General features: G+C 41.2%; 1 protein-coding gene across 2 annotated transcripts in view; it reads left to right on the forward strand.

Annotated features, from left to right (window-relative positions):
- The window catches only part of PELI2 (pellino E3 ubiquitin protein ligase family member 2), a 72,115-nt gene that overhangs the window by 19,127 nt on the left and 26,101 nt on the right, over nucleotides 1-26,887 (forward strand). Inside the window, exons 2-3 of one of the 2 annotated variants that reach the window (XM_071426164.1) lie at nucleotides 6,030-6,162; nucleotides 21,242-21,334. In XM_071426164.1, coding sequence (XP_071282265.1) covers nucleotides 6,030-6,162; nucleotides 21,242-21,334 — 226 coding nt within the window. The remainder of the gene's footprint in view (nucleotides 1-6,029; nucleotides 6,163-21,241; nucleotides 21,335-26,887) is intronic. The other variant, XM_071426165.1, reaches the window with a different exon arrangement.

The raw sequence follows: 26,887 nt of genomic DNA on the forward strand, positions 1-26,887 counted from the left end.
CTACTCAATACTACTTTAGTTTTGTGTTTGTAACTACTTAGAACATTTTCCTTCAGAAAGAAAGCAAAATCTGGTGGGAATTAATCTTCTAGCACGTGAGCCTGCTGTGAGAAGGAAGAGAGAACAGGTTGGTTAAGCTCTTTGGTGGATTTGGCAGGAAGTGCAGGAGACTTGCTTGACCTGGATCTCCCTTGCTTGACCTGGATCTCCCTTGCTTGACCTGGATCTCCCTTGCTGTGTGCATGGGGAAAGTTTTCACTCTAAAAATGTTGAAACACAGTGGGGAGGCCTGGATTTTCCAGACTAACTCAAGCAGAGGTGTCATGGATTGACTGGATGAAGCCTTTGGGTTGGGGATGGAGCAGGTGACTGTGCCAGCTCTGTGTTCTGTCCCTCAGAAAGCAGCTGTGCACTTTTCCAAAGGTGCAGTGGGGAAAGGGAACCTTCTGGTCATTCAGGGCTTGTTGAGCTCCTGGGAATGAAGGCAACAAGGATAAAACAGTATAAATAAAACAGTATCCTCCTTCCAGCCTCCAAGAAACCTCAGCATTAAAGGTGTTCCTTGCAATCTGCTGTAGAGATCTGTGAAGCTGTTGAAGGAGCAGCTGTGTGTTGACTGCCAGAACTCCCCAACAGGAGCAGGATTAGCAAAGCTCTGGTGGTGGAGCTGCTTCTGGGACACACATCAGTGCATGCAATCAGCTGGGGACAAGCTGAGACCTAAATTCATATTGAGTTAATATCTGTGACACTGATAGAACACCAGAGCACTCAGTTCAAAGGAGGAAATGAACCAGGAGTATCCTGTTGGTACAGAAGTACTCCTTAGCTTTGCTTTTCTATTTGGCAGCTCTTCCCCATGAGATTGAGTTTGAGAATAACTTCACTGTTCTGTTTCACTGAAATTCTCAGATAAATTGCCAGTTGCAGACAGCAACTGCTTGTTTTCTGAAGCTCTGATGCAGAAAAATGTGTTTGAAATAATTCTTGCCTTTTTCTATTTAAAAAAAGGAAATCCTTAGCCATTCTTTTGCTGAAACATTACTAGACACAAAATGAATTGTTGAGATTGATACAAGGGAAGAGGGTGTAAAGACTATGAAGTACTCTGGCAGTGATATTATATAAAGGGAAACACAAATACACTTATTTTGTTGTCACCTTTGTGGATGTTGAAGCTTTCTGTTTGTGTTTTGCTATAAACATGTCTTTTTCCTTTTCAATGTGTGTTCAAGGGAGGGAGTGCTGGATGCTTCAGCAGCAGAGGGTTTTCCAGTTAGTCAGGACTGGATTGTGGAGCTGTGAAAAGCTCTGGGACTGGGTGTTATAAAGGTGAATAATGTATCTTTAGCTTTCATATGTGGTGGATGTCATGAAAGCTGCAGACTTGTAGCACTTGCAAGGGAATCCCTCCTGCTCCCTGCTGGTTTCCATGTTGCTGATACAAGTGCTTCTGTGGCTTTGCAGTGGGCTGGAGAGTGAGGAATGTGGTTTTAAAACTGAACTTATAACATAAATCTAGTTTTGTTTCCCCTTCATGTGAACCAAGGAGAGAAGTAGTGGGAACAAATTAATAAATGAAAGGTGAGACTGCTGCTTTTGGCAGCAGTGTGGGACCACACTGGCTCAGGGAAGGTGAAAATACAGTGTAAGCACAAACTGAAGTTTGCTATGTGTGGAGTAGGTTCCCCAGGATTCTACCAAATATGGGATCAGAATGTACTTAAAAGGGAGGATTTACTCAAGCCTGATTTTGCTCATGCAGCTTTATTGTTTAGTGAGCAGAGATGTGCTGTTTGACTTACTAAAACTATGGAGACAACTGAACTGCAGCATCTCATCTGTTTATAGCCAAGTCTGTCATTTGGGATGGTTTTCATCCAAAAATGACGAGGTGTGCTGTGGATCTGTTATTAACAGACAAGGAAAGCAAAGTAAAATTATTCTTTTTTTGTCTGGGGGAAATATTACCAGTGAAAATCAGGAGTTGTTCAGTTTTAGTCTTTTGGGAGGTAGTTTGCATAGGTATGCAGAAGTATTTAACTTTATGATGGCTTGTATTTTGACAGCATTGTAAAAAAAATCAGCTACATGCAGCACCTTCAATGTCAGCTAATAGATACCTTAATTCTAAGGAGGACTTCCTTGAGTTGAAGTCAAACTTTCCAAGGTGCAGCTCATGATTTGGAGCTGTTGTACCAAGGAACAGAACTGTCATTTACTCTTTACCACTGTCTAGGCTGGATTTTTTATTTTTTGTTTAAACAAAGCCAAAATAAACATAAACCAAAAAAGCTTGTGTAACAAGCCTTCTGACAAATAGTTCAAAGCTTGCTGCTAATCTCTGAAGTAGACAAGTCCTTGTAGTAGTACAAGTAGTACAAGACTTGTAGAAAGTAGGAGCTTGCCACAGTGGACTGTGGGAGAGAGCAAGTGTGGTCTTGCTCTCCAGACAGCCCTGAATCCAGGAGGAGGAGAGGCTTTCATTACACATCCCAGCCATGGGAAAAGCTTAATTGGAATTTGCAGCTCATTGTATACCAAACTCTTCAAGTGTTTGATGTAAATCTGTAGGAAACTGGCTTTGGTAATTATGGTGCCCATAGCCCATGCCAGCACCACTCCCTTATTTGCAAGGAACAGTGCTATCAACTGAGATAATTATCCCAGGAGGTTTCATGATGCAGCTTGTCCCAGTGCTGCTGTCACTGAGAAGCATTTGGAAAAGTACAGGACTGCTCCTTCCACCTGTGCTGGTCTGATGAACATCTGGAGAACTTCCAAAGTGCCCCACACATCTGTGTGTGAGCAGGGTGCTCCCAGAAATGATTGTTCTGTTGCTGTGAAATTGATTTTTTCCTAGTTTGTTTATTAGTTGGAAACAACATTAGTTCCAGGATTTTGATGGCTGAAGGAGAGTTCCAGCTGCAGTTCTTTTGGTAGCACTGGTCTTCTTGTGAAGCAGAAAGTTGTGTGCTCATGTGCTGGTTCCTAAGCTGATCCTGGAGCTGTTGGAAGAGTGCAGAGGAGATGGGAAATGGCTCCTGCTTGTGGAGTGGCATTGTGATGAGACAGAGTGAAAATTTTTTCCGAGTAGAAATCCATTTTGATTTAGGTGAAATGTACATCTTTGAGTTAAGTCTGTGGTTTGAAAACACAGCTGTTTAGTCACCAAACACTTGAGAGGAAGTGTTTGCTGATGGGGAATTTGTGTCCTCAATCCCAGTCCCTTCTCCATAGGTGATTCCATCCTGTTGCTGCTCAGGGGGAGGCGCTTGGTGCTCGCCCAGGCTCTGCTCAGTGGAAGCAAGAGCAGAAAGCGATGGAGAGGAGAGGGCAGGGCAGGTTTTGTTGTAGTTCTTCATGGCTGTGTTTAGAAAATCTGACTCAGCAAGGTGTGGGCAGCCATTCCTCCTCCAGGGTGCTGAATCCAGCTGTGTCCTGTGGGGCAGCTCCTGTTGGGAGGGAAGCAGGGACAGGCTGTGCATGGAGCTGCTGCTCAGGAGCAGGCCATGGAAGGTGGAGGGAGCTGCCATGGCTGGCAGGATCCCAGGGCACCACTGCCAGGTCACTGGGCATGGATGGAGCTCCTTCAGGGCTGGGAAGCAAAAGTGTGGCTGCAGTGCCATGGGAAGGGTTAATTTGTGGGGAACAACTTGAGAGGCCTGGCCTAGGAAAAATGAAGGTGTCTGCTGGTTGTGGAAAGAGGCAACTTCTCACACCCTCCTTTTTCCCCCCCTTTTAAAACATGTGTGTGTCCCTAGGAATTGTCCCAGCTCTTTCTACCACTGTTGGATCAAAATCAAACTTGAAGGTCTATAATTGAAGCATAACAAATCATAAAACTACCACTCAATTCCTCCTCCCTTTGTGGAAAGGAAATGTAGGAATGGGCATAAGGAAAACCTCCCTGAGAATTTATCAGTGCTAATCAGGATGACTGAGTCCATCATTCCTTTGCTTGTATTTCCTTCCTATTTGAAGACTCCAAGAGGTCTTTTAACCTTGAGCTTCTTTATTTATGTATTTTAAAAGTAATTAAACCCCACAGAGACCTGAATTGAGATAGAGTGGACTTCTCCAGTTAAAATTGTGTTCTGAAAATGAGGGAAAACCCCCCCCAAACAATAAAACCCCACTTGCCTGGTTTTAACTTCCAGTGGAACTGCTTTAACTGTTTAGCAGTTATACAAGAAAAATCAATAATTACAGGGTATAAAGCTAGCAATGGTGATCTATAGTAGTTATATATTATTTCTGAGGGAATTGTTACTTTTTTAGGTTTCCAGATAAAAATACTGGTAGAAAGAATATTGTCTTCAACAGGTTAAAACTTGCTGGCATATTCCTGATAGGTAGTGACTTTAAAAGAAAGCATGTGCACATAGCCAGGGATATTCAAGTGCAGAATCAAATAATTCCTGTTTGAAGTGCTGGTATTTAAGCTGCCTGTGGAACATTTTGATGTGTCTTTCTAGAGATTGGTCTCTTGTGATGAGGATCCACAGGCTGCACTTCTCTGGAGTAGAGTTAAGAACAAATTTCCAAATTTCCAAATTTGCAAGTAGGCCTGGCATGAAATAGTAGTGATTTACTCTTGTTGGTTTTGTGCTGTGTTAGGGAATCTCCTTTAATATCCAGAAAGACCCAGTGGTGTTCCCTGTGAAAATGGGAGTGAGAGGACAAGTTCAGCTGGAAGTCTCTCAATTTTCTATGTGGCTTTAGCATCATGTAATAAATGTGCATTTTTAAATGTCTGGGTTTTAAGTTCTAGAGCAGTGAGATTTGAGATCATTTTTATCTTAAATCTGTTCTTGCTTGTGCTCAGTCATTCAGCAGTCCTGTCCTTGGGATTCCTAGAAGGGTGGGAGGCTCTCCAAGTGCATTCTCCTGTTACACAAATATACAGGATGTAATATTTGTATCATTATCATTATGTATACAGGATGTAACGATAAAAAAAAATTCTGGGTTATTGCATTGCTGCCTCTTTTCTTTTCATATTCTTTTTCTGCCTGCAGTGTTAACCTGTAATCATAAAGACTGCAGGAGAGGGATATATGAAATCATTGTAGAATAGACCTCACCAGTAAGACAGAAGAGATTGATCAGTGGAATAACATCTGTAGTTTCTTGGGCAAAAGTCTGAAATCTCTGAGGATCAGGCATGGAAGATTCAGTAAAGCCCTGAAAGCTCTTCCAGCTTAGAGCTGGCAGGAATGGTGGTGAAAAGCCTCTACCTGACCTAAATCTTGGTGAGGTGATGGTGAATTCCATGCTTGTGCACTGCAAAGAAATTTCCCTTCCCTGGGGAAGGAGCTCTGTCCCCTTGAGGCTTCAGACTTCTCTGAATAATTAATCCACTGGGTCTGTGTCCTCAGGGAGAGATGAAAGAACTGTCAAGGGCTCCTGTGTTACACCTGATAAGGAAAGTCATTAGTGAGGCTTCAGATAGTCACATAAATTAAAAACACTTGCATCCTCTTTCCTTAATAATTAATAGATGAAGCCTTTAGGATTAAAGTTTTGTAAAAAATGGACGAGATTCAACTAGAAGAGCATTCTTTGTGAGTGAAATTCCTTTCTCATAGTTTGACTTGCCCATAAATTACTTTGGTTTTCCATGTTGCCCCTGTTCTTCCAGTCCTGCATGAGATGTGGGCAGATAGGTGGTAGGATAAAAACATTTTAGAACTTCTTACATTCTGAAATTCAAGTGAAGATGTAGAGTTTGTTCTTCTACATTCCTTTGCATTATAGAGGTGAAGAAATTCTCTGTGGCTGAAAAACGGAGTATTTAATTTGTAGTTAATTATATTTCAAATGAGAATAAGATTTCAACCATTGGTAGGTAAAGAATGTTTGAATGCTCAATTCAGGAAGCAAAACTTAGCCATTGTTACTTTTTTTTTGTTTTGCCCCATGCATTTGATGATACCAAAATATTGTGGCCAAAATTACCTCTCTTTCCTTTGCTGCTTTCCAGACTGGTGGTGTTTTATGCTAAACTTTTTTTCCTTTCTTTCCAGGTACAATGGATCCCTCCCTAATGGTGACAGGGGGCGCAGGAAAAGCAGATTTGCCCTTTATAAACGATCTAGAGCAAGTGGAGTTAAACCCAGCTCTGTCCATGTCATCTCTACCCCCTCTCAAACTTCAAAGGTACGTGACACTGGCAAATGCTGGTTTTTGATGATCCTGGGTGGAGAGCAGCTCAGCTATTGCTGCTGATTTACCTTGCTGCCTGTTTATTCTGTGCTTGTAGGATACTTCTGTTTCATGAAGAGGCTGCAGTGGATTTGCTTTTCTGGGGTGTATAGCTTTAATCCAGTTACCTGTTTAAAATAGTCTGTGAGCTCAGGTGTGAATTAATCTGACCTTCCTGCCCCTATTCAGAAAGCTCCTGTCAGTGCTGGCTGTTTTATCTGAGCCATAGAGTACATGGGATAAAAACACAACAAGTATTTTAGTTTCTCACTGGAGTGACTCTTCTTTCCTCTTCAGGGAGATAACTGACATGCTATGAAAAATGTTCTGATCCCTTTGGGCCTTTAATTTTTCTTGCTAATAATGATACTGTACAAATTTTTACCTGGAGTTGAGTGTGGGTGAAGGAGGAAAAGCAGCAAAGTTAATATATTAACATAGTAACATATTAATGTATAGAACTGTCCAGGTCAGAATTCTGGTGGTGGAATGTATTTCAGGCTGCTAAAACTCTTCCTATCTCTCTTCTCAAAGCCTTTTTCTTAAAACAAGAAGTGAGTAGAGTTCATGCTAAACTGGAGGTGGAGTTCTGTGGTGGGACTCACACAAGAGGATGATTTATATGAAATTAACCTCACTGAAATATCTCTTGGGACAGAGAGAGAGAACCTACACTGTGCTCAGAAATGTACCAAGAGAAGAATGTTGTTTAATATATAGTATGGGATTGTTTTATTTTCTAATACACAGTATATGCCTAAACTTACCAAAATACACAATATCAGAGCTTGTTCTCTTGGAGTACAGTGTAGGGCTTGCCTGCTGCAGATAAATGTGGAGTCCTTTGGATTAAAAGTCACAGGAAATATTTTACAGTGTTTTTGTTATTGAAATGAAAGCTTTTGGTGAGTTAAATCTTCCTGATGAAATCAACCTTCAGAATAGAGCTGTAGTATATGTTGGTAATTCTGGTTTGTTGCTTAAAATGTAACAAATGGGGGAAAAATGTGTTTTACATAGTGGATGAAAAATATACACATGTTCTCACTGGATGATCTTAAGCATTTGGACTGCAGATAGTATTTCAGCATTTGAGTTGCAAAATGTTTAAACACCTGGCAGACACCACAAGGAATCTGGTTAATGTTCATCTGTGGTGTTATTGTAGTGCAGATAAAATATGTGTGCTGTACAAATTAGTGCCCTTATAAAGATAGCAGAGGATCTGGGACATTAAAGCCTTTCCTCTGAGCATTTGGATTCGGGTAGATGTGTCAAGTTGAATGGATTTTGCACTTTCTCTGAACCCTTAGAAAGAGCTTTTGTGTATTTGTGCTGCTGTCTGGGGCAGGGCTGGTGGATGTGTGCCAGAACAGTGGTGCAGTGGCTCTCAGTGAGTGCTCTTCCCATGCACAGAAAGGACACTTAGATTTTAAAGATGCTGTCATCAGCTTTTCTCACATCTTAGGCACCAGAGCCTGAATTGTTTTACTGAGAATTGTTTCTGCATGTAACTTGTGTAATTGCCTGAAGAAACATGGGCTAATAAAGAGTGAACTGCTTAGTTCTTAGAAAATAATGGGCAACTTGACCTCAAAAGTTTAGTTGTGCTCTCAGTCTTTCAGTCTTGTATTTAAGAAAGATGAACGAGAAAAAACTTTTGCTGCATAGGATGTTACCAAGTTTCCTCTCTTTACATCATTGACTTTAACTTAATTAACCAATTTTCTGTTTTGTTCTGCTTGTCTGTCACTGTAACTGAACCTGTGAGTAAAAACACAAGTGTAGGGCAGTGATGCTTTTTGGGGGGTGGATTTAGCAGAGGAGGGAGAAGCCCTGACTGCCTCCACTGGTGTTGTCTCTGACAAACAGAGGCTTGAACGAGGTGCATGGCTGGTTTTGTGCTGATTGCATTAATGCAGCAGCTCAAGAACTGTGGCTGTCACCAATTTTGTGTGTCAGCCTGAACACTGCAGTAGATGGAAAGAGGATGCTTGTCATGTTCCATTGTCCCTGCTGTGCAGGTGTCAAGGACAGCTGGAGTAGCAATGGCTTCAGTAGTAAATTTAGCTGAGCTAATTGCATATGAATCACTGCCTTTTGTTTTTTTCCACTGAGCGCTTGTTTTTTGCCACTCTGCCTTCTGAGGTGCTGAAGAAAATTCAGAAATATTTGGCCTTTTGAGGGTATCTGGATGTATTTAGGGGAAAAGCAGTGCATAGGGTATGAAGTCTCAAGTTTTTTCAGAGTTGTTGTCATTGTTAAAATGCAGACTGATCTCTTCAACATTATGCACTGGACTTCAAAACCTATTTTATTAACTCTTTGCTTTGGCACCATTCAGTAAATTTTGTGTTTTCCCCTATTTGGTTTTTGCCAGCATTGTCAAAATTGGTTTTACTGTAAGAAAGAGCTTAAAACTTTTCTGCTGTTCTAAGCTTGTCTGTGTGGACATGTCTGAGGTAGGGATTTGGGGAATGGGGGACTGTGAGTCTTCATTATCTTGAGAAAGATCCATACTCAGTTTTTAATAATCTCCTTTGCTGAATTAGAGAGTTTCTTTCAAAATCATCACATCACAGGAGAGGCCATTCCTTACCTCTTGATCTGGGTCTGATGATGAAGAGGAAGGTTTATCAGTCACAGTAACAGAATTTGTGAAAACCTTCCTCTGGCTACCAAACTCATAGGTGTAAGTTTGCTGTTGGCTCATCATAACAACGTTTTTATGGTTAGGGTTGGTGATTTTTATTTTTAAGCTGCTGGAGCTGTTTAAGAAAGTCAGAAGTCAGTTGTAATGTTTATTTCATTTAGTTGAGTTGTGTTCACTGTTGTTTTCATGCACAATATTTAATGCTGTTAAACTCCAGTCACTGTCTGCTGGTGACTGAAATGATTTCAGGATTTACTTGGGCAGAAATTTTCCAGTAAGTGCTGAACTTCAGGTGAGAGTGGGATAAAAGGTTGTCTTTAGAACAATCACCTGGAATGATGAGTTGCTGAACTGGACTTCACTGGGTTTTGGGAGGAATAAGGGAGACTTTCATAAGGGTTTTTTGTGTTTTGGGAATTTGTGACTTTTTCTTTGGTTGGAGATATTTGAGTCTAACAGGGAAAGAGGTGTCTGACTGAATATGAAACTGGCTTAATACCACTGTGGAGTAATATTTGAGGACACTATGTTTTTCTTGCAGATCTTAAGCAGGTCAGTAATATGATGTGGAAATAAAACTGAATGATCCCAATTCCTGCCAAGTGTGGATGTTCCTGTTCCAGTCCACATCCAGTCTCTTGATTCAGTGCATCACTAGCTTAACACTTTGCCCTGTCCAAGCACAGGTGAATCTTCACTCCTCATTACTCCTCATTGCTCCTCTTCATGACCATCCCTGGCTTCTTGCTGGATATTTTTAGTTGGGATTCTTTTTGTGGAACAGAGGGAGAGACCTGCCCCAGTCCCATAGGAGAGGGGTGCTGGCAGCTGGTGTGAAGACTGAGCTCACTGGTGTTACTGGGAACTCTGATCTTGGAATCCCCCATGACTTTGGCTCTGAGAACATTTGGATTTCTCTGTTGGCTTCTGATGCTTCAGAATTATTTCCATGGGCCTGAAGTTTAGAGAAATGAAGAAGGGGCTTCACGTACATTTGAATTACCTGAAGTATGGCATTAGGAAGCAGGAATTGTTGACAGTAGCTCTTCAGGATTACTCTGGAAATGTGACTGAATTTCCTTGTTACAGCATGGATGGTAATTGAGACTTTCCAAAGTATTGAGCCAGTGGGCAGAAGAATATAACTGCTGAGAATTGGAAGTATTCCTTTTTAACAAGGGACTGTTGAGCTTTCCTAAGTGATTGCATGTGTAATAGTGACTGCAGAAAAGATTCCAAATACCTTTTGAATTGCTGAAGACTTGAGAAACCCCACCTTTAATACCTTTTTATGGCGGTGTGTCTTGGTATTTGTTATGTCTGTCTTTCTCAGGATCAAAGTTTCCTTTGGTAACCTGTGGTAGATAAAGGTAACCTATTTTCTCCCCAATGAAATTACTATTTCAAGCTGACTGAGGAAGATCTCTCTTGACTTCCAAGTCCAATTACCTGCCGAGTTGGCTTCTGCTTTGTGCTATCACAACAGCAGCTTGGATAGTCACTGGCTGGGTTCCTGCAGCTCTAATCAAGTTTCCTGCTGCTGCTGGAGAAGAACAAAACACAGCCATACGAATAATTATTAGGTCGGGGAGAGAGCTGCAATTTGTGCTTTGAGTGACGAGAGAAAATGAAAGTATAGGATTCTTGTGATTAGTGATCTACTGTAGATGCAGTATCTGCTTTGACGTCCTTTGAATTGGGAGTAAAAAGGCCACCAATCCTCTTGGCACTGACAGCTTTTTGGTGTTCATGCTGAATGAGAGCTGTAGAGCTCAGCTGCTGTCAGGAGGATGCTGTGTCTGTCAGTGGCTTCTCCCTTTCCTGTTGGGCTTATTTATGGTCTAATCAGTTCATGGAGCACTAATTTGTTCTGAAGTAACTTAATCGCATAGGTGTCTCAAGAGCCCTGGCTTGTGCAGAAGCAGCTTTTTCTTGGCTCATCAGACTGAGTCTGCTTGAATAATAGTTTCCTTGGTGTAATGTCCTTTTCTTCTATTAAATGAGCATCATCTTAACATGCTAACTCCCTACCCCTGTGCCCTTGCAAATAGCAGGGAATGGTTAGGCAGGAAAAGATGGTTACACCAATTTCACTGGTAGGGCTGAATAAATAACAACTCTTACTTGGTTTGAAACCCTCCCTCCTGAGCTTTTGGGTCTGTGTTAAAGGTTTTGGAAAATCATTTTATAGTGTTTGCTAACAAAACCCAGATGTTTAGTGAAGGAAGGGGAATTAAAAATTGCTGAGGTCTACAACAATTATTTTTTTATGACTTAACGTTGCTTTTTGTTTTCATGCTCTCCCTTCAGAGGATAAAAAAAAGATCAAAAAAATGCTTTCCTTGTAAACTCTCTTTAAACTACATCTGCTCTAAATCAATATTTTAGAGCAGATTCTACTTGAATGTGGTGCCCTTTGAAAGCAGAGGAGGATGCAGTGATCACCAGGCTGGTGTCAAGAAACTGGGGAACATTTCATTTCCCCATAAGCTTCCCTTGGCTTCCTGCAGGGAGCCAGGCTGTGGGAGCACTGCTGTGCAGGACCTGTCACTTTGCAGCTTCCTTGACCATGTCAGAAATAACCTGGGGGGTTTGGGCTTGTGAGAATGCAGAACCAGGGAAAGGAGAGGCTGCATCTCAGCTGAGGTTTAAATGCTGTAGTGTAAGGTCAGACACTGCAAATCCTGCTGCCCATCATGGAATGTCCTGCATTTCTTTGTGCCACAGGAAAAGTGACGAGTAGGATTTGTACCAGAGTTGGTAGAGCCACTTGTTTCACTGGAAGATGAAAATTTCACAGCTTGAGCTTAATGTAGCATGACTTGTTTAAAACTGTCTTGTTCCAGTTTGACTGGTTCCTGCATGCTTCCCCTCCGTTCCCCAGAATTTAGAGTGGAAATTTTGGACCACCTGCTGTAGTGGTGAAGCTCTGTCCTGTTTCATATTTATTCTGTTTGGGCTCTCAATTGGCTGGAATGGATCTGGTTTTAGAATTGCATGCCTCCTTAGAGCTGGGCTGCTCTGAGCTTCCTAAAGGTCAGGAAAACTCCCCACACCTTTGGTGTGGCTCAAATGAAGCTGGATGGCCTGAGCACAGTATTCCTGCCTGTGTGCTGCTACTGCCTTTGGAACTTGTTGGGGATAACTCCCCCTGCAAGCTGGCAGTACTGAGGGAGATCCTCTTTGGAGTATTCAAGTGGTGGGGATCTGCTGTGGTGGTCAGGGGTTGGGTGGGCTGTGCTGGAGCCCAGCTGGGAGCAGCCTGGTGACTGCAGGGCCTTCTGTACAGCTGTGAGAGCCTGGGATGTCAGCAGCTCTAATACAGGAATCCCTCTTCTCTGTAAAGGTTGTTTCATGCTCAAAAGAAAGTGCCATGGCAAGGGGAATGTGGCAGCTGATAATGGATATGCTTTTCCTGTTATCTCAAGCAAAATTGTCTTAAATGGATGGAACGTTGTGTTTTGGAAGAGTCAGGTAGTGTGAAGTCAGAGTATGGAATTGCTCTCCTGGAACAGGGGAGTTGGAACTGCATCAAAGAGGAGATGAGACTTCTCTGCTCCAAGGCTTTGTTGAGAGGGGCAATTATTTTGAAAACACAGAAAGCAATTGAAGCATCATGGGCCAACAGTAACTTTCCAAAGAAACAAACAGCTGCTACTCCTGTTTTACAAATTAGAAAATACTTGTTTTCCAGCGTGCTTAGAGAGTTTGTTGATGGAAAGAACAAAATCTAAATATTTCTCTTTTTGGGAGTCTCTTATGACTCCATCTGTAAAATGAGTAACGTTATCTGTTTGCCAAGAGAAGAACTAAGAGGGGTGACTCTCTTGTGACATTCAAAGATTCCTCTTTCTACTCTGTAGGTCTCTTGTCTGAGACATGTTTATGCTTTTTTTTGGGTGTAGATTTACTTTGTTTTGAGATCCTGCTGGTTTGTTCTCATTCAACACCAAAGACCTCACAAATATTTTAGGAGAAAGCAGGGAGTACTTTATCCTGATAATCTCTTTAGAAGGGATGTATCCCCAGCAAAGTGCTTATTGGCTGCATGCTCTAAGCCCTTCAGCTCTGCTTGCAGAAATTCTCTGGCAGTTGTAAAGCAATCCAGAATTCTTCAGCAATGTGGCTTTGCTTCTACAGGATCATTATCTTTTTTTTTTTTTTTGATCATCCCTGAGGTGTCCTTCCATGAAAACAAACGAGTCCAGCCACTGGACCTACATCAGAGCTTGTACTTGGGTGACCTCTGTGTCAGACCCAGTGTGTTCTGTACAGACTTGCCTTGAAATTCTGCATGTCTCTTGTCCACAGTGATTCTGCCAGTTCTTCAAGAAGTTCTGGACTCTGCAGATGCCTGCTGTGAGATAATGCTTGTGGTAATCTATACTTTGGGCTTCTAATTTCAGTAGCAGCAGATCCCTATCACTTTGACTTGAGGAAGCTCATTAAAGGCCCAGCACTCTCAGCTTGCTCTGTTCAGTCTTCCCCCAGCTCTGAGGGATCTCCCTTCCCCTGAGTTCACCATCATATCCAGGGAATGGTGGATGCTTTCTTCTCTGCTTTTTGGTACCAGGGAGGGGTATCCCTCCCTGGCCACCTGAAAACCTCTGGACTCTGAGGATTGCACATTTCCTGGGAACTGTGGCCTGAGGACAAGGCCAGTGTCTGAGCAGGGATCTGTCTCAAGCTGGGGTCATCCTGAATTGTTGCACTTTCAGCCTTGGATGTTGACAACAACAGAGATTTTCCTGGGAACCTCTCCTTGTAAATTTAAGATACCGAGGGACACGTTCCTTTCTCTTCTGCCCTAACCCCAGGATAAGAAAAGGGGAAGCAAGTACAAGGTTGATTTTTATGTATTTAGTTTTCTTTCATGACACTCATGTGGCCAAAGAAGCTCTGTTCCCAGGGCCTGTAGCTGCACAAATCTGTTTCTCCTCCCAGACTTCACAACTGATTGAAGGCTTAGATGACAAAGCACTCCCAGTTTGCAGCTTGGAAAACTCTTCTGTCTAAAGCAATTCTGTTCAGCATTGGTCAGGGGTGTTCTTGAGCAGGGGAATCTGAAAAGAAAATGGAACTTCCCTGGGGAGATAAACCACATTTTATACTTGCACTACAGCAGTGCAAATTTCTGGGGTTTATTGCTAACCTCAAATCCTAGAGAAGTTTAACAGAGAAGATGCTTTCTTTTGATGTATCAGATGACCTCTGAAAATCAGGGCTTCATGGGACCAGAGCATGCACATTTACACCCTGGTGACCAGGGAATTTCTGAACCTGTAGCAGCTTGCTTGTTCTCCAGTTCTTTGGAAATTCAGTGGGAGCTGTTCTTTGGGTGGTGAGTTAGAGCCTCAGAGGATCAGAGCTTCTGTTCCCTTCCACAGACAGTGCTCTTCCTGACAGTGCTGCTGCTGTTTCTTTCAGCTTTATTTCAGCTGCATGAGTCCAGAATTCCAGAAGAGGCAATTAAAGAAATCATATTTAGAGAAGGTGAGGGAGAGGTGCTTTTTTGTGCTTGAGGTTTTTAGAGTTTGTATTACTAAAGCGGAATTTCTGGACTTCATAAATGCAAATAAAATTGTGTGAACGATCAAGAAACCCTGCAGTGGTTGTGGGCTGATTTCTGTAATTTGTAACATTGAGGCAATGGACTTTAAATATACAGGCCTAACTAGTTTTGAATTTCCTACAAAGGTTTGCAAGGAATGTTGAATAGGACAGTGAGAGCAAATGCACAAAAGCTGGAAGGGGGCCTGAAAGAAATTTTGGTGAGGTTTTGTGGATTACTTTTGACTTGTAGCCTTCCTATAATGGGCATTTACCATTATAAACTTTGGACAAGAGGCTAGAGTGTAAAACATGCAGAAGTTTTTCATCTTTCCTGTTATCTCTACATTAGCATTTGCTTTTCCACATCTCTGTCTCTTCTTCAGCCCACCAAAGAATCTTCAGTGCTGAAGGTCAGGAATGAGGCAGTGCCTTGGGTGGTCCAGGTGGGAGGCAGGGAGGACAAAGCTGACCTTGCTTCAGCTGCTCCCAGATTGTTCCCAAGGAAAAGCTGGCCTTGGAAAGCTGGATTGTGGAACTTGCAGTAAAGCACATAAAGTGTTCTCCCTAACTCATCCCTCCTCCTCCTCCTCCAAGCTTTCTCAAATCTTTGTTTGGTGTTTTGTCACAAAAATTGACTCTGTTGCTACTTGAGTATAATAAATAAACTGCAGAAGTCAAAACAAAATGTTTGCAATTTTGTTCAAGAGACAGCCCATGCTGAATGTCTTAAAATATCCTTGTGTTATGATCTTGCCTGTTACTGGAAACACTCTCTCTAACTCTCCTTTTCTTTGGTTAAAAATACCTTGGTTATTTAATGTTGTCTCTTGGTATCTTGCACTGTAGTAGCAAATACTGCTGGGGTTGAAAGTATCACTGTGCCATTATGCGATGCATATAAAAACAAGGCTCTTTCTGAGGAACCTTTTTTTCATCTCCAGATGAAGATGCACTTGCTAAATTTAGAGGTAGGGCTCTGATTTTTCTCTGACTGCTGAGAAATTCTGTGTAGGAATCCTCTGATTAAAATTGAGCCATAATGCTAAATAAAAATCTAGATATGCATTCCAAACACAGCATGACAAGGGAGAGCACCATCACACAGTGTGGCTCTATGAATGCACTGAGGTTTTTCCAGGCTGAAATAGAATTGGTTTTTACTTGGTGGCAGTGAGTTACCTCATTTAGCCTTAAAAACACTAAACCACTTTGAAACAGGAGTGTGGAGGCACCTTCCTCAGTCAAAGGCTTTGATGGCTTCAAACACATCTGGGAAAAGGAGATTTTGAAATGTAACAACTGATGTTTCTGCTTCAGGTTGGATTTGGGCTCTGCAAAGGCTGTGAGAGGTGATAGTTGCCTGCACAAGTGGATTTTGGAATTTCCATGGAGCTGTAATCCATTCTGTTCAGTGTTTACCAGGCAATGTTTGGCTGCAGCCCTGGTGGTGGAGCAGTAATGTGAATTGGATGATTTCTGATACCCAGAGTCTTGCTCCCAGCTCAAGGGTAACAGTCCTGCCTAGATTGATTCTGAGTAAGGCATTTTGCATTAGGTAAAAGCCCACAACAATGCTCAAGGTCCACAAGTGGAGACCATCCTTCCCTGTGGAGAAAGCAGTGTCAGGGTCATGGAGGCTGAGGCTGGAGCCTGTGTTGGAACATTTGGAAGATGCTGAAGGTTTGGCTGTGCAGGTTTGGGCTCTGCAGGCTCAGGGGGCTCAGCTGAGCAGCATGTGCTGCTTTAGAGCACATGGGTTTGGTCAAGGCTGCCCTGACTCAGCTGTGTCCAGAAGGACATAGCAATTTTGGTATCTTAGTTGCTGATACAAGCCTGGCTGAAGGTCACTCCAGAGGGAACTGCAGCCAGTTTGTGTACATGGGATGTTTGACAGCTTGTAATCCTTTGTCCTTCAGTCATTTTTCTGCCAAAACCTTGAGTGTCTGCAGAGTCATTTTCTGAACTCCTGCCAGGATTCTGGTACTCTTTGTTTTGAAGTCAAGGAAGTTGTCTTCAAGGAAATGTCATATCCAGAATCATTTGTTAATTGTGCATAAATGGTGCATAGGCTGTCTTTCAGCAGTACTTTCCCAGCTTTCACTTGCCAATTTGTGAAATGTCTTGCTAGCACCAGTAGAAGTTCATAAATCATAGATAGAATCTGTGTACCTCATCAGCCTGTCCAGTGTTCCAGGATTATCTCAGCCTTGTGTTTCTCAGGCTTGATGAACAGGAAGGAGGGAGCACTTAGGACACTTGTTACAGGTACATGATGTCTCTTCTTTATCACTTATATAACTTTTTTCCCTGTTGTGTATCAATGTGTATTTAAAGAACAGTGAAGATAAAAAGTAGATTTTCTTTGAAACAGAAATCCTCCTCATTCAAATATTATGTACTCACTGTCTCTAGACAAAAGCTTGCACATTTATTTGCTATGATTTTTCTGTTTATATGCTTTATTTTGTTTTTTTGTTTGTTTATGCTTGGATCTAGATACAGTGTTCCTCTTATTACTGAAATAGATGAGCAGTGTTAAGAGATACAAACTATTGGGAGGGAGAATATAATTTACAATTATAATTCTTTCTCATGAAGCATTCACTACTTTTAAATCTATTTATTTAGTGCCTGCTAACTATAGGCAGCATGATGATGATTGAATGCTTTTTCATGCAGGCTCATGGAGACTTGAAGTGGAATAAGATTCACCTTTGGAATTCACTGAGATAACTTTGTCAACAGCAAGAAATTGCATGCAAAGTGGAAAGGCCAAGAATGTGCTGAATGTTTTGGCATCATCAGTACTGTATTAATCTAATTTCTGATGGTGCCTTGCTGTACTAGTTCTCTATTAATAGTTTCTTATACCAAAAGCTTGTTTTGCTCTACACTGGGGGAAAACACCTTGCCTTGAGAATAGGGGTTGTGGTTCTATTCAAGTGCTTTTGGCAGAAACTGAGATTATACCTGTCTGGGGCAGGTTGTGTCTCCTTGTCAAGTGGCACATGGGTTGGTTGTCTGTGTAAACAGTGAGACTTGCTCTCTGATGTGGTGTTCTTGCTGCAAAATTGTTGGGCTGGGACTTAATTCCAACTTTGCCAGGATTTTAAAGCATCAAAAACTGGGGCTGAAGGGGTTGAATTGAACTCTTTGGTAATTGATAGACAGAATCTGGCTGTGATAGAGCTGTGGAAGGATGTATAGTATGAACTGTTTATGAGAGAATGACATTTAATGTGGAAATAAACTGATGCAGCAGCTTGAGCTTTGTCTTCTTCCCCTTATACATCACCTCCTGTGCATCTTAGAAATGCAGACATAATACAGTGTAAAGAAGAAATAGATTTCATTAATTGGTTTGTAAGCCTGGGTTAAAGTCCTGCAGTTATTTTCCTTGCCATCAAACCTCCCCTCTCCTGTCTCCTGCCGCTGACCTGCCCTGTGCTGCTCCTCTGCTCCTTTGTCCCTGGGAAGTGAGGGACACCAGGAGTCCAGACATGGGTTTTTGCTTTTTCTGGTTGGCCTATCAGTGAGATGCCTTTGAGCTTTTTAGGAAAACATTGCTGAACATTTTCTTTTTGGAAAGAAAAATGTTAAAACTGTACTCCTGGGGCTTTAAAAGAGAATTTTCCTTCTCATTTTGCATTTCATATATAAAACATGTATACACTGTGCTTAGCACTCACTACTGGTTTAGAGCCTTGCTCCTACTGGAATACACATCAAGTAAAAATAGGCTGGTGTACTCAGGAATTGTGAGATTTGATGTGTCCCAGTTTTCATTTCTTACAACACTTTCACTGTGTTGGTCTGTCACTCCATGTTGGTAATATTTTGATTTTTATTTCTTTTCTCTTGAGCTGGTAAAAGGAGAACCTTGTTTTTGCCATAGTGAGTTTCTGTGCTGGTCTCTGAACACAAATTGCAGCAGTGCACCAACAGAATGGTGAGGATGTATTGACAGGATAGTCCATATAATATTATGATAAATTCCATATAATATTAGATCCAGAAGGGATTTTTAATAATCTAAAAGTGTAGAACTACAAATTCATCTCTTCATTATTTGTTTTGAATGCCTGTGTTCATGAAAGTAGTTCAGAGCCCTTATGGTTCTGGCTTAAATCCTAAAATCTTCACTGAGTCCTAGGATTGAATTTTCATGAATAAACAAGATCTTAAATTTGGAAAGCAGGAAATGATAGGATTTGGTTGCATTGCTGTTTGTTCACGTTTCTGTGAAGGGGAATCCTGGCCTGAGAGACATGATTCTGTAATTAGAATATTAGTTACACTAGATCACCTCTTTCAGCTTTACTGAAAATCAGTGCTTTTCACGCTTTGCTAAGTGAGATGCACAGAGACAAGCACTAAAAATTACATGTTACACTTCAAACTCTTCCTCTGTCTTGATATTTTCCTTGGTACTGAGGCCTTTTGCTGCTGAAGGGAAAAATGTAGGATACATGCTGTTCTTTCATAGCTCTCATTTCCTCAAAACTATTATTATTTTCCTTGGAAGCCTGTCTGAGCAGAAAGTGTCAGTCATGATTCTGTGTGTCTGGTGGCACAACACTGATGTGTCATCTCCTGGTGTCACAAATAAAATCTGAATCTTTCCAGGTCAGGACAGAATTTCAGCTCATTCCTCCCAGAGTGTTTGCATTGGAGAAGCCTCATAGTAACAACTCAGCTTTTTTTTTTCCTCCAGGAGGAATGTCTGCCTTTTGTTCTTACAACTAATTGTTCTTTTCTGAATGCCTTCCCCATAAGTGCTGTGTGGGTTTTTTTGTTTGTTTTTCTCTAAAACTGAAAATCTTGAATTAATTTGTGAAATGGTGTTTGAACTTCCTAACAGAAGTTAGTCAGGTTGATGTGCAGTGAGACAAAGCTGCAATTATCTCTATTTTTGTACTCCCAAGGGGCTTCATTACAGCAGCTCTTCTCTCCCTGCTGCCGTGTCCTGGCAAGGTGAGGTTCAGGATTCAACAGACACAACAAATTATTATTTTCTGTGCGTGTGTAGTGTTTCATCCCTGCTGATGGAACATTTAACTGGGGGTTTGTTTTTTGGTTTTTTTCTTGCTGTTGTTGTAGTAACAGGAGAATCTGTGTGAGTTCAGACAGACTTTGTATTATTGAATACTTGTTTGGTAGTTGCCTTGGTTTGAAAAGCCAGGTGTGTGCTGAGGAAGGCAGGAGCCTCCCCTGAAATGGAAAATGCAAACCCCCTCTGAATTGTTATAATTTTGAAATTAAGGGGCTCTCAGGCAAAGATATGGGAGCAGGAATAACAGTTCTTTATTAGGGAAGAAAATAAAAAAAAATTAATAAAATAAACAATGCAGTGATACAAAACCCCACTGCCAGAGTGAGAGCATGCCCTGTCCCCCTGTGTGTCAGGGGGGTGGCACAGCCCCATCCCATGGGGGCTCAGCCCTCCTGCAGTGCCAGCTGTGGCTCTGCTGGAGCAGGGATCCTGCACAAGGGGGGAGTTTTCCTCTGCAGCTCCAGGGCTGCTGCAGATGGGCCTGGGCTCCCTCTGGCCATGCAGGGCAGCAGAAGCTGCTCCTCTGGCAATGCACTGGGCAAAGGCTGCTGGGCTGTCCCAAAGCTCAGATTGGATCCAGGTAGGAATGCTTGGCTCCTCCCCTGGGCAATGCAGCATCTCCCCATGGGATGCTGGGATTGGATCAGCCCTGCAGGGACACTCAGTGGCCATGGGCAGCAGAGATCTCCTGCAGGGAGGATTGGCTGTGGGAGAGATAAAGAAAAAACTGCCCAATTAGCAGAGGATAATTGCTCACAGATAGGAATAGAATACACACCCCCATTCCAGCCCCAGACTCTCTCCCCCAAGCTGTGATATGGCAAAAGTATCGAGGGTTCTGCTGCATCAGCTCCTCCACTGCTGTCAGCCAAAGACAGGGACACTTCAGCCCCAAAATGTCTTTAAACTGCTCTATTTCTAATATTGCTTAATGCAATTTGACAGGCACATAATGCTCTAACTCTTAAAGCCTCTAACAACAATTTCATGATGGACTAGTGTGGGTTTAAGCAGGCTTTCCTGAAGTTTTAGATTTGCTGATCCAACCCTGAGGGCAAGTACTTAATACTCGAGACCCTCCAGACTGTTAGTTACACTTCATAGTAACATTTCCTTCTTCAGGTAGTGCTTTGTCTTTTCATAACACTTAAACCTCCTTTAATTTGACTATTTTAGCTATCAAAGCTGAGGCTTGAGTGGCAGCACAAAACTGTAATAAGGATACATTTGGTTACAGACACAAAAACTGTCTTGCATTTATACTTTCCACTGCAGAAAATTGTCTCTGTTGTTCATTTGTTGTTTCAAGACCCTTTAAATATTTTTTTTAACAAATAAATGCTGTTTTGGCTCATATAGTTTAGTAGGACATAGTTCTTTTTTCATAGTGATATCTTTACTAGCATTTAAGTATTGAGTGCAAGTCAGGGGAACTGAATAGTTTAGTCATGCATTTATAACTCCTTGTTAAGGGAATGTCTATAATATTTTGAAAAGAATGTGCTTAAGTAGCTACCTGCAATTCAGAGCTCTCTGCCTGGAAAGTGAGCTTTAGCTATTGTTCAATATTTATTTTTAGAAATTGTAGTAATGTGGAGAGATCTATTCAAAATATTTTACTTAAAAGAGAGCATGTCAATATATAGATTTGGCAAGATGCAAATCCTGAATTTCTCAGATGCTCTCAGCAAGGGGAGGGGGGAGAAAATGTACCAAAACCAGTGAGAATTAACTGCTCTGGTGTTGTGCATTATTTTGTTGCATTTCAATGGCAGGTGAATTATGAGAGGCATGACTGCAACCCTCTGCAGGTGGAATTTTTGGCTGCGTTTGAAGACAAGGAAAAGTACCGAGGTGAACAGCCTGGGGTAAGCAGTAAATGGGAGAAACTCATTTAGCAGGCTCTAGTCCCAAAAATTCCTTGCTTGCCTACATAATAATGTGAGGAATCTGACATCTCTGACTTGCTGAGTGTAAATGAGATGTTGGTATAATAAAGGACACTTTGAGAAAGTGTATGAGGATGCAGTAAAGAGGAAATGAGGAATTCTAAACTATTTATCCTCGTGTTCATGAGGGAGGGATCAGTTCCTCATCCATTTGGGTTGATTGGATCCCTTTTCTGTAATGAGGCATTCTCTGAGTTTGCTGGGAGCAGGAGAGAGCCTGGCTGTGCCTTTCCCAAAGCTTGCACAGCACCTCCCTGCTGCCTTTTCATCCCTCTGCACACATTTTCTCCCTGTATTTGGGGAAAAAAGCAGAACAGCAGGTGCCTGTTCACTGCAGGGTTATAAGGTGACTCCTGGTTTATTGAGGACTTCCTAGAAATACCATTTTCTAAATGAGTGTGTTCCCAAGGATCCTAAGTGGCTAAAGAGAGAGGGAGAGAGCACCTGCTGGCTTGGTAATTGATTGCTGGAGTGAGAACAGTGGGGAATTCCTGAAGAGCTTTAATGGTCCTCTGAGAGCTGGAAAGGGAACACGAGAGACCAGGTAGGTCCCTGTGCAGGATGGGAATGTGGCACCACTGAACACTGGGATGAAAAGCCAAAAAGAGAGAAATGGAAACGAGCTTTAGGTGATGTTATCTTCACTGTTATCAGCTGGGTATTAATTAATTTAAATCCTGGTAAATTATTTGTGAAATTGCAATTCCTGAGCTGGTTACTAATGGGATTCCATACTAGTAAGCAATTTTCTAGCATTGAATGCATCACATGAAAGAAAACCTTTGAAAAACAACAAAGAAAACACCAAATAACAAACCCCATAAATTTCATTTGATAAAACTGGTAGCAGTTAAAGTGTTAGAAAGGTAAGTAAAATGAAACAGCTGCATTGAGTGGTTTCTCCATTTAAAAATGAGCTTTCTAAAAAAACACATTAGTTAGAATTAACTATAACCAAAATAGTAGCAAAGTGAAATATATGGAGGATTTCAGTATGGCTTGTTGGTATTGCAAACAGGAACAGTGCCTTGGAAATGAGAGTTGTCTCCAATTGGTAAAAATGGATTTCTGTAAAAATGGATTTCTGGACTGGGATGAGCAGGGAATTGTGGAATTGAAGAGTCTGTGTTATCCAGTACAGATCTGCTGTCAAGTGTTCAGAAGGATTCTGAAATGCTGGAGAGGATTCAAACAGGAGTAGAAAAACTGATTTGAAGGAGGGAATGGGGAGACTGTGCCTGGAATAGCAGCAAATGAAAACTGGCAGCTGAAATGAGCTGTTGCACAAGTTACTCACCACAACTGCCCAAGAAACCTGGCACAAAGTGCCTCAGTTTGGTTCTGAACTCCAGCAGCTGCCTAGGAATTTCCACATGCTGCTGTATGAAAACTGATTTCTTTGAAGAAATCTGGTTTCCTTTTAATTTAGTGTATTTTACACTTCATTGATGAAATCAAATTAGCATGAAGCAGATTGATATGTTTTAGCCAAATGTAATGCATTTAAACCAATGTGGGGGACAACAGGATGACTTTGGAAAATAGCTGGTATAGGGAAAATTTAACCTGATTAGGTAATTCTGTTTAAAAATATAAATTATATTTTCTTTGTGGTCTTTTGGAGAAAATATTAAGTGTGCCAAAGTATTTGGTTATTCTGAAGCAGGTGTTCACTGTTGTCTTTAGGGTCTGGGTGGATGGTGGAGTGAGTTGTATCCCAGTAACTGCAGGGTTTTGAAAATGATGGAAAATGTTCCTGTGTGTTGTAGTAGGCACTGTGTGCAGTGTGTGCAATGGGAGGGTAATGGCTGTTGTAAAAATAAATTAGGGCTGTTTGTGAGTAAGTGCTAAAATGGAACCTTTTTTTTTTAGGTGTAGAAAATGATGATGCTCATAGTGAAAGTCTCTGTGTACATAATGTGGGGAAAAAAACAAACCTGGGAAGCATTAGTGTGGGAAGATTAAAGGCAGATCCCATCTTTAGAGCCCATATGTGATTTGTAGCTCCAGCTCTGTCTGCAGAGACATCAGGGAAGGGGGTGAGAGCCCTGAGCCTTGATGGATGCAGGGAAACCCTCACAGCTCTTGGGGCCTTTTGTTCCTGGTGCTTCATTAGGCAAAGCAGATGTGAGATTTAAGGGATTATTTGCTACTCCTACAGAGGCTCAGTAACAAAATCCAATACCAAAAGACCTCAAACTCGAGTTTGTTTCATCTGGGGAATTGTAAATTTGGAATGATGCTGTATAAAGTGTAAAATGTAGTTTATAATCAACCACAAATTTTGGTTTATGGCTTCTGTGCCATCATTTAAAAATGCCTGTTATCCACACTCCCTGACCTGACTTAACAATCAGAGGGCAAATCTCCTGAGTGGAAATAATTTTATATCAGTTGCCACATACAGAAATGAAAAGGTCAAAATGAGATCCTGTAATAAAAGGTGTTCTGAATTACCTATTACTTGTAATAGCTGTATTAATAATAATAGTAGAGGTTGAGAGAGCAGGATGGGTTAATGTAGCTGAATAAAACACCTTTTAGGTGTGAAATATTTTCTACACATTACCTTGCTTGTTAAAGAACACATGCCATTATCCCAGAGATTTAATAAAACATTGGAAGGTCAATGCAAAAATGAATGTTTTGATAGGACAAGATAACTGGGACAGAGGTAGTTGGATGTCAGGCTGCAAGTGGGGAGTGCATTCAGTTACTGAGACACTCCAACCTTTCCTTCAGTGTTTGTGGAAGCCAAGAGAGACTCTGCTGCAGTTTTCTGAAAGGAATTCTTTAAGTTAAGCCAACTATTGCTGTACTATTTGTAGGTTAAAAGAATTTTTGTATTGGCACTGCACTCTGTGGTCTGCATTTCTGCAGCATTGCTGTGCTATTAAGTTCTTGTTTTTAAGGATCAGTGAATCTGTACCAGCTTGCTGGGTGGTTGTTAGAAAAATGGATAAATTTTTTTCAGTTATAATTATATTAAATGTGAATTTAAATATACTCTTCATTTATATTGACTTTGAAGAGATTATCTTTTTGGATTTCCATTTATTATATTTGCTCTAAAAATATGTAAGCTCTTAATTATTTTTTTTTAATCTGGCATTTGATCTGGGTTGCCATTTTCATCTGTTGTCTTTAATTAGGCTTCCTGCTGGGTTTTGTAGCTTTACAGTTCATACCTTGTGAAAGAATCAATTGATTTCAGTGCAGATTCCCACGGTTACTATTCTTAAATTGCTTTCTTAGCTCAGCAGAGTGGTGGCAGAGTTCTTGCAATTTGATCTTCACAACCACTGCTGTTTATTTAAAAAAAAAACGGATTACTCATGATTTTTCTACAGCCTGCATGAGATGATTTGATAATTTATTTGTAGGCAGTGTTTGCTCCAAGGAGTCACCAGAGCTGCTTCTTAATTCACTCATCCACAGTGTCTTGGGGCTTCCTCTGGATATCATCCAAGTATTCCAGAAGTGCACAGGAATGTGACTAAAACTGCACCCAAAGCATGTGATTTCAGTGTTTTTAATTTTATATATATATGAATATAATACATGCTTTGCCAATCATGTAACAGCTGTCAGTAGGTGTTCAGTGAAGAGACTATAAAGGGCAGGTAGGTCTGGAGATGGAGGTTGGTGCAGAGGAAAGGGACAGGGGAAATGATTTAAATGATTCTGGGATTTATGGGGCAGCTCTCTGGAAAGTCAAAATGGGGGTTTTGCCAGAGGGTTGCAAAAGGGAAATTTTTTTCTTCTTATCTCCAGCATAAAAATGATGGGTGGGTAAGCAGTGATCTCTTGAGCTGTGTGTGAAATGTGTAGTGGCTGTTCCAAGTCCTGCTCTCAGTAAAGCTATAAAATTGTGGATAGTGAAGTGCTTTGAAACATGTCAAATACTGCTCAGGATCATGTGTGTAAATTCATGATTTTTTCTTAAATTAAGCAATAATATTGAATACATATATCATCTTTATTATGGGCAGCCTGATAGTGCTGGGTGCTAAATACCCTTACCTGGCATGAGACTGGGATTCAGAGCTCTGCCAGGAGAATCAACACAGCAAAGATTTTCCTTCCTCCTTGCTAAAACCTAGCTTAAACAACTGATTTAAGAAATCAAGTAATTTAAGACACCAAATTAAAACCATACTTTAAATCAGTTAATACTGGAAAACACAATTAATTTTTATGTCAAGAACTTCTACCCAGGCATGCTGAGGGACGAAAAAAGGTCCTTGAAGTGCTTTTTGTTGTATGTAATTTCATAAACCTGTTCTCCACATAAATGTGGGCTGCTTTATCCTAGAAAGCACTGAATATTCTATAAACCTAATTAAAACTGTGCCTTATTAACACTGTGGGCCTGCTAAGTGCATTGTGTCATTACTTAAGACTGTTACTCAGTGTTTGTTTCATTCAATATAAAGCCCCAAATCCCACCTGCCACTGGGAAAATTGTATTTTTCATAGAAATAGTGACATATCCCATAATTTTGCTCCTGCAACATTAGATTTGTGCTCTACCTCTTTATTTTTAAAATAAAAAAAATTTAAAAGTATATTTTTAAATATTATAATCTTTGTCTGTGTGTGTGTTCAGATAATTTGGGTCTGGGAAAAAAGTGTTAATATGGGATGGAGTTGTGCTTCCCTTCTGCCTGAGCCAGGCTGTTTTGGAGAGGGGCAAAGCAGGTCATATCAGTGGTGAAATCATGTTGTGTGAAGTGCAGAGCTTCTGATGAGCTGTTCTCTTATCTGACATTACATATGAATAGAAAGCAAGTTGCCTGTAAAGCTTGCTTTAAATTTTAATAAACTGTAGAAAAGATAAGTGGTAATTTCCTGATGTGGATGCATCTAGTAGAGCCTGCTAAACCCAAATTCCAGGATCATAAATTTTAAAATGAATCTTTGTGGCTTGAATTTTTAAGCTGGCATGATAGATTTAAATTTTAGGGAAATAAATTTCCCTTCCTCTCCTCTGTCTGTATCAATCTTACTGAAAAACGACAGAAGATTCAAATTTGTGAACACAATGAAAATAACAGGAAGGGAGAGCAATAGAGGCCACTAATCCTCTAATTACTTTCTCTGAACACTGGGAATTGGGCTGCAGAATATCCTTCAGTACAATCTAGAGTAAGCTAAATTTATTCCATTCCAAAGCTGTAAAGGGAAGGGTTTTGCTACCAACTCAGAATAGTAATGGGCTGTGGTGGTCTTTATCTGATGGGAGAGAAGCAGATGTGGCTGCTCTGGGAAGGCCTCTCTGCAGATTGGAATTTTCCTGCCTCTTAATTGCCCTGTGCTCGCCCTTTCACACCCTGGGGTTTGAAATGGAGCTAAACAATCCCATGATTTTATAAACCATGGGGCAGAGCCCTCTGCTCTGGGCATGGGGGCTGAGGATGGGGCACATTTACAGCAGAATTCCCAGAATGACCAGGTAGGAAGTGACCTTAA

Source organism: Agelaius tricolor, unplaced genomic scaffold (assembly GCF_023055355.1).
Source record: "Agelaius tricolor isolate 1412-34295 unplaced genomic scaffold, bAgeTri1.0.p SCAF_5, whole genome shotgun sequence".
Classification (NCBI taxonomy): Eukaryota; Metazoa; Chordata; class Aves; order Passeriformes; family Icteridae; genus Agelaius; species Agelaius tricolor.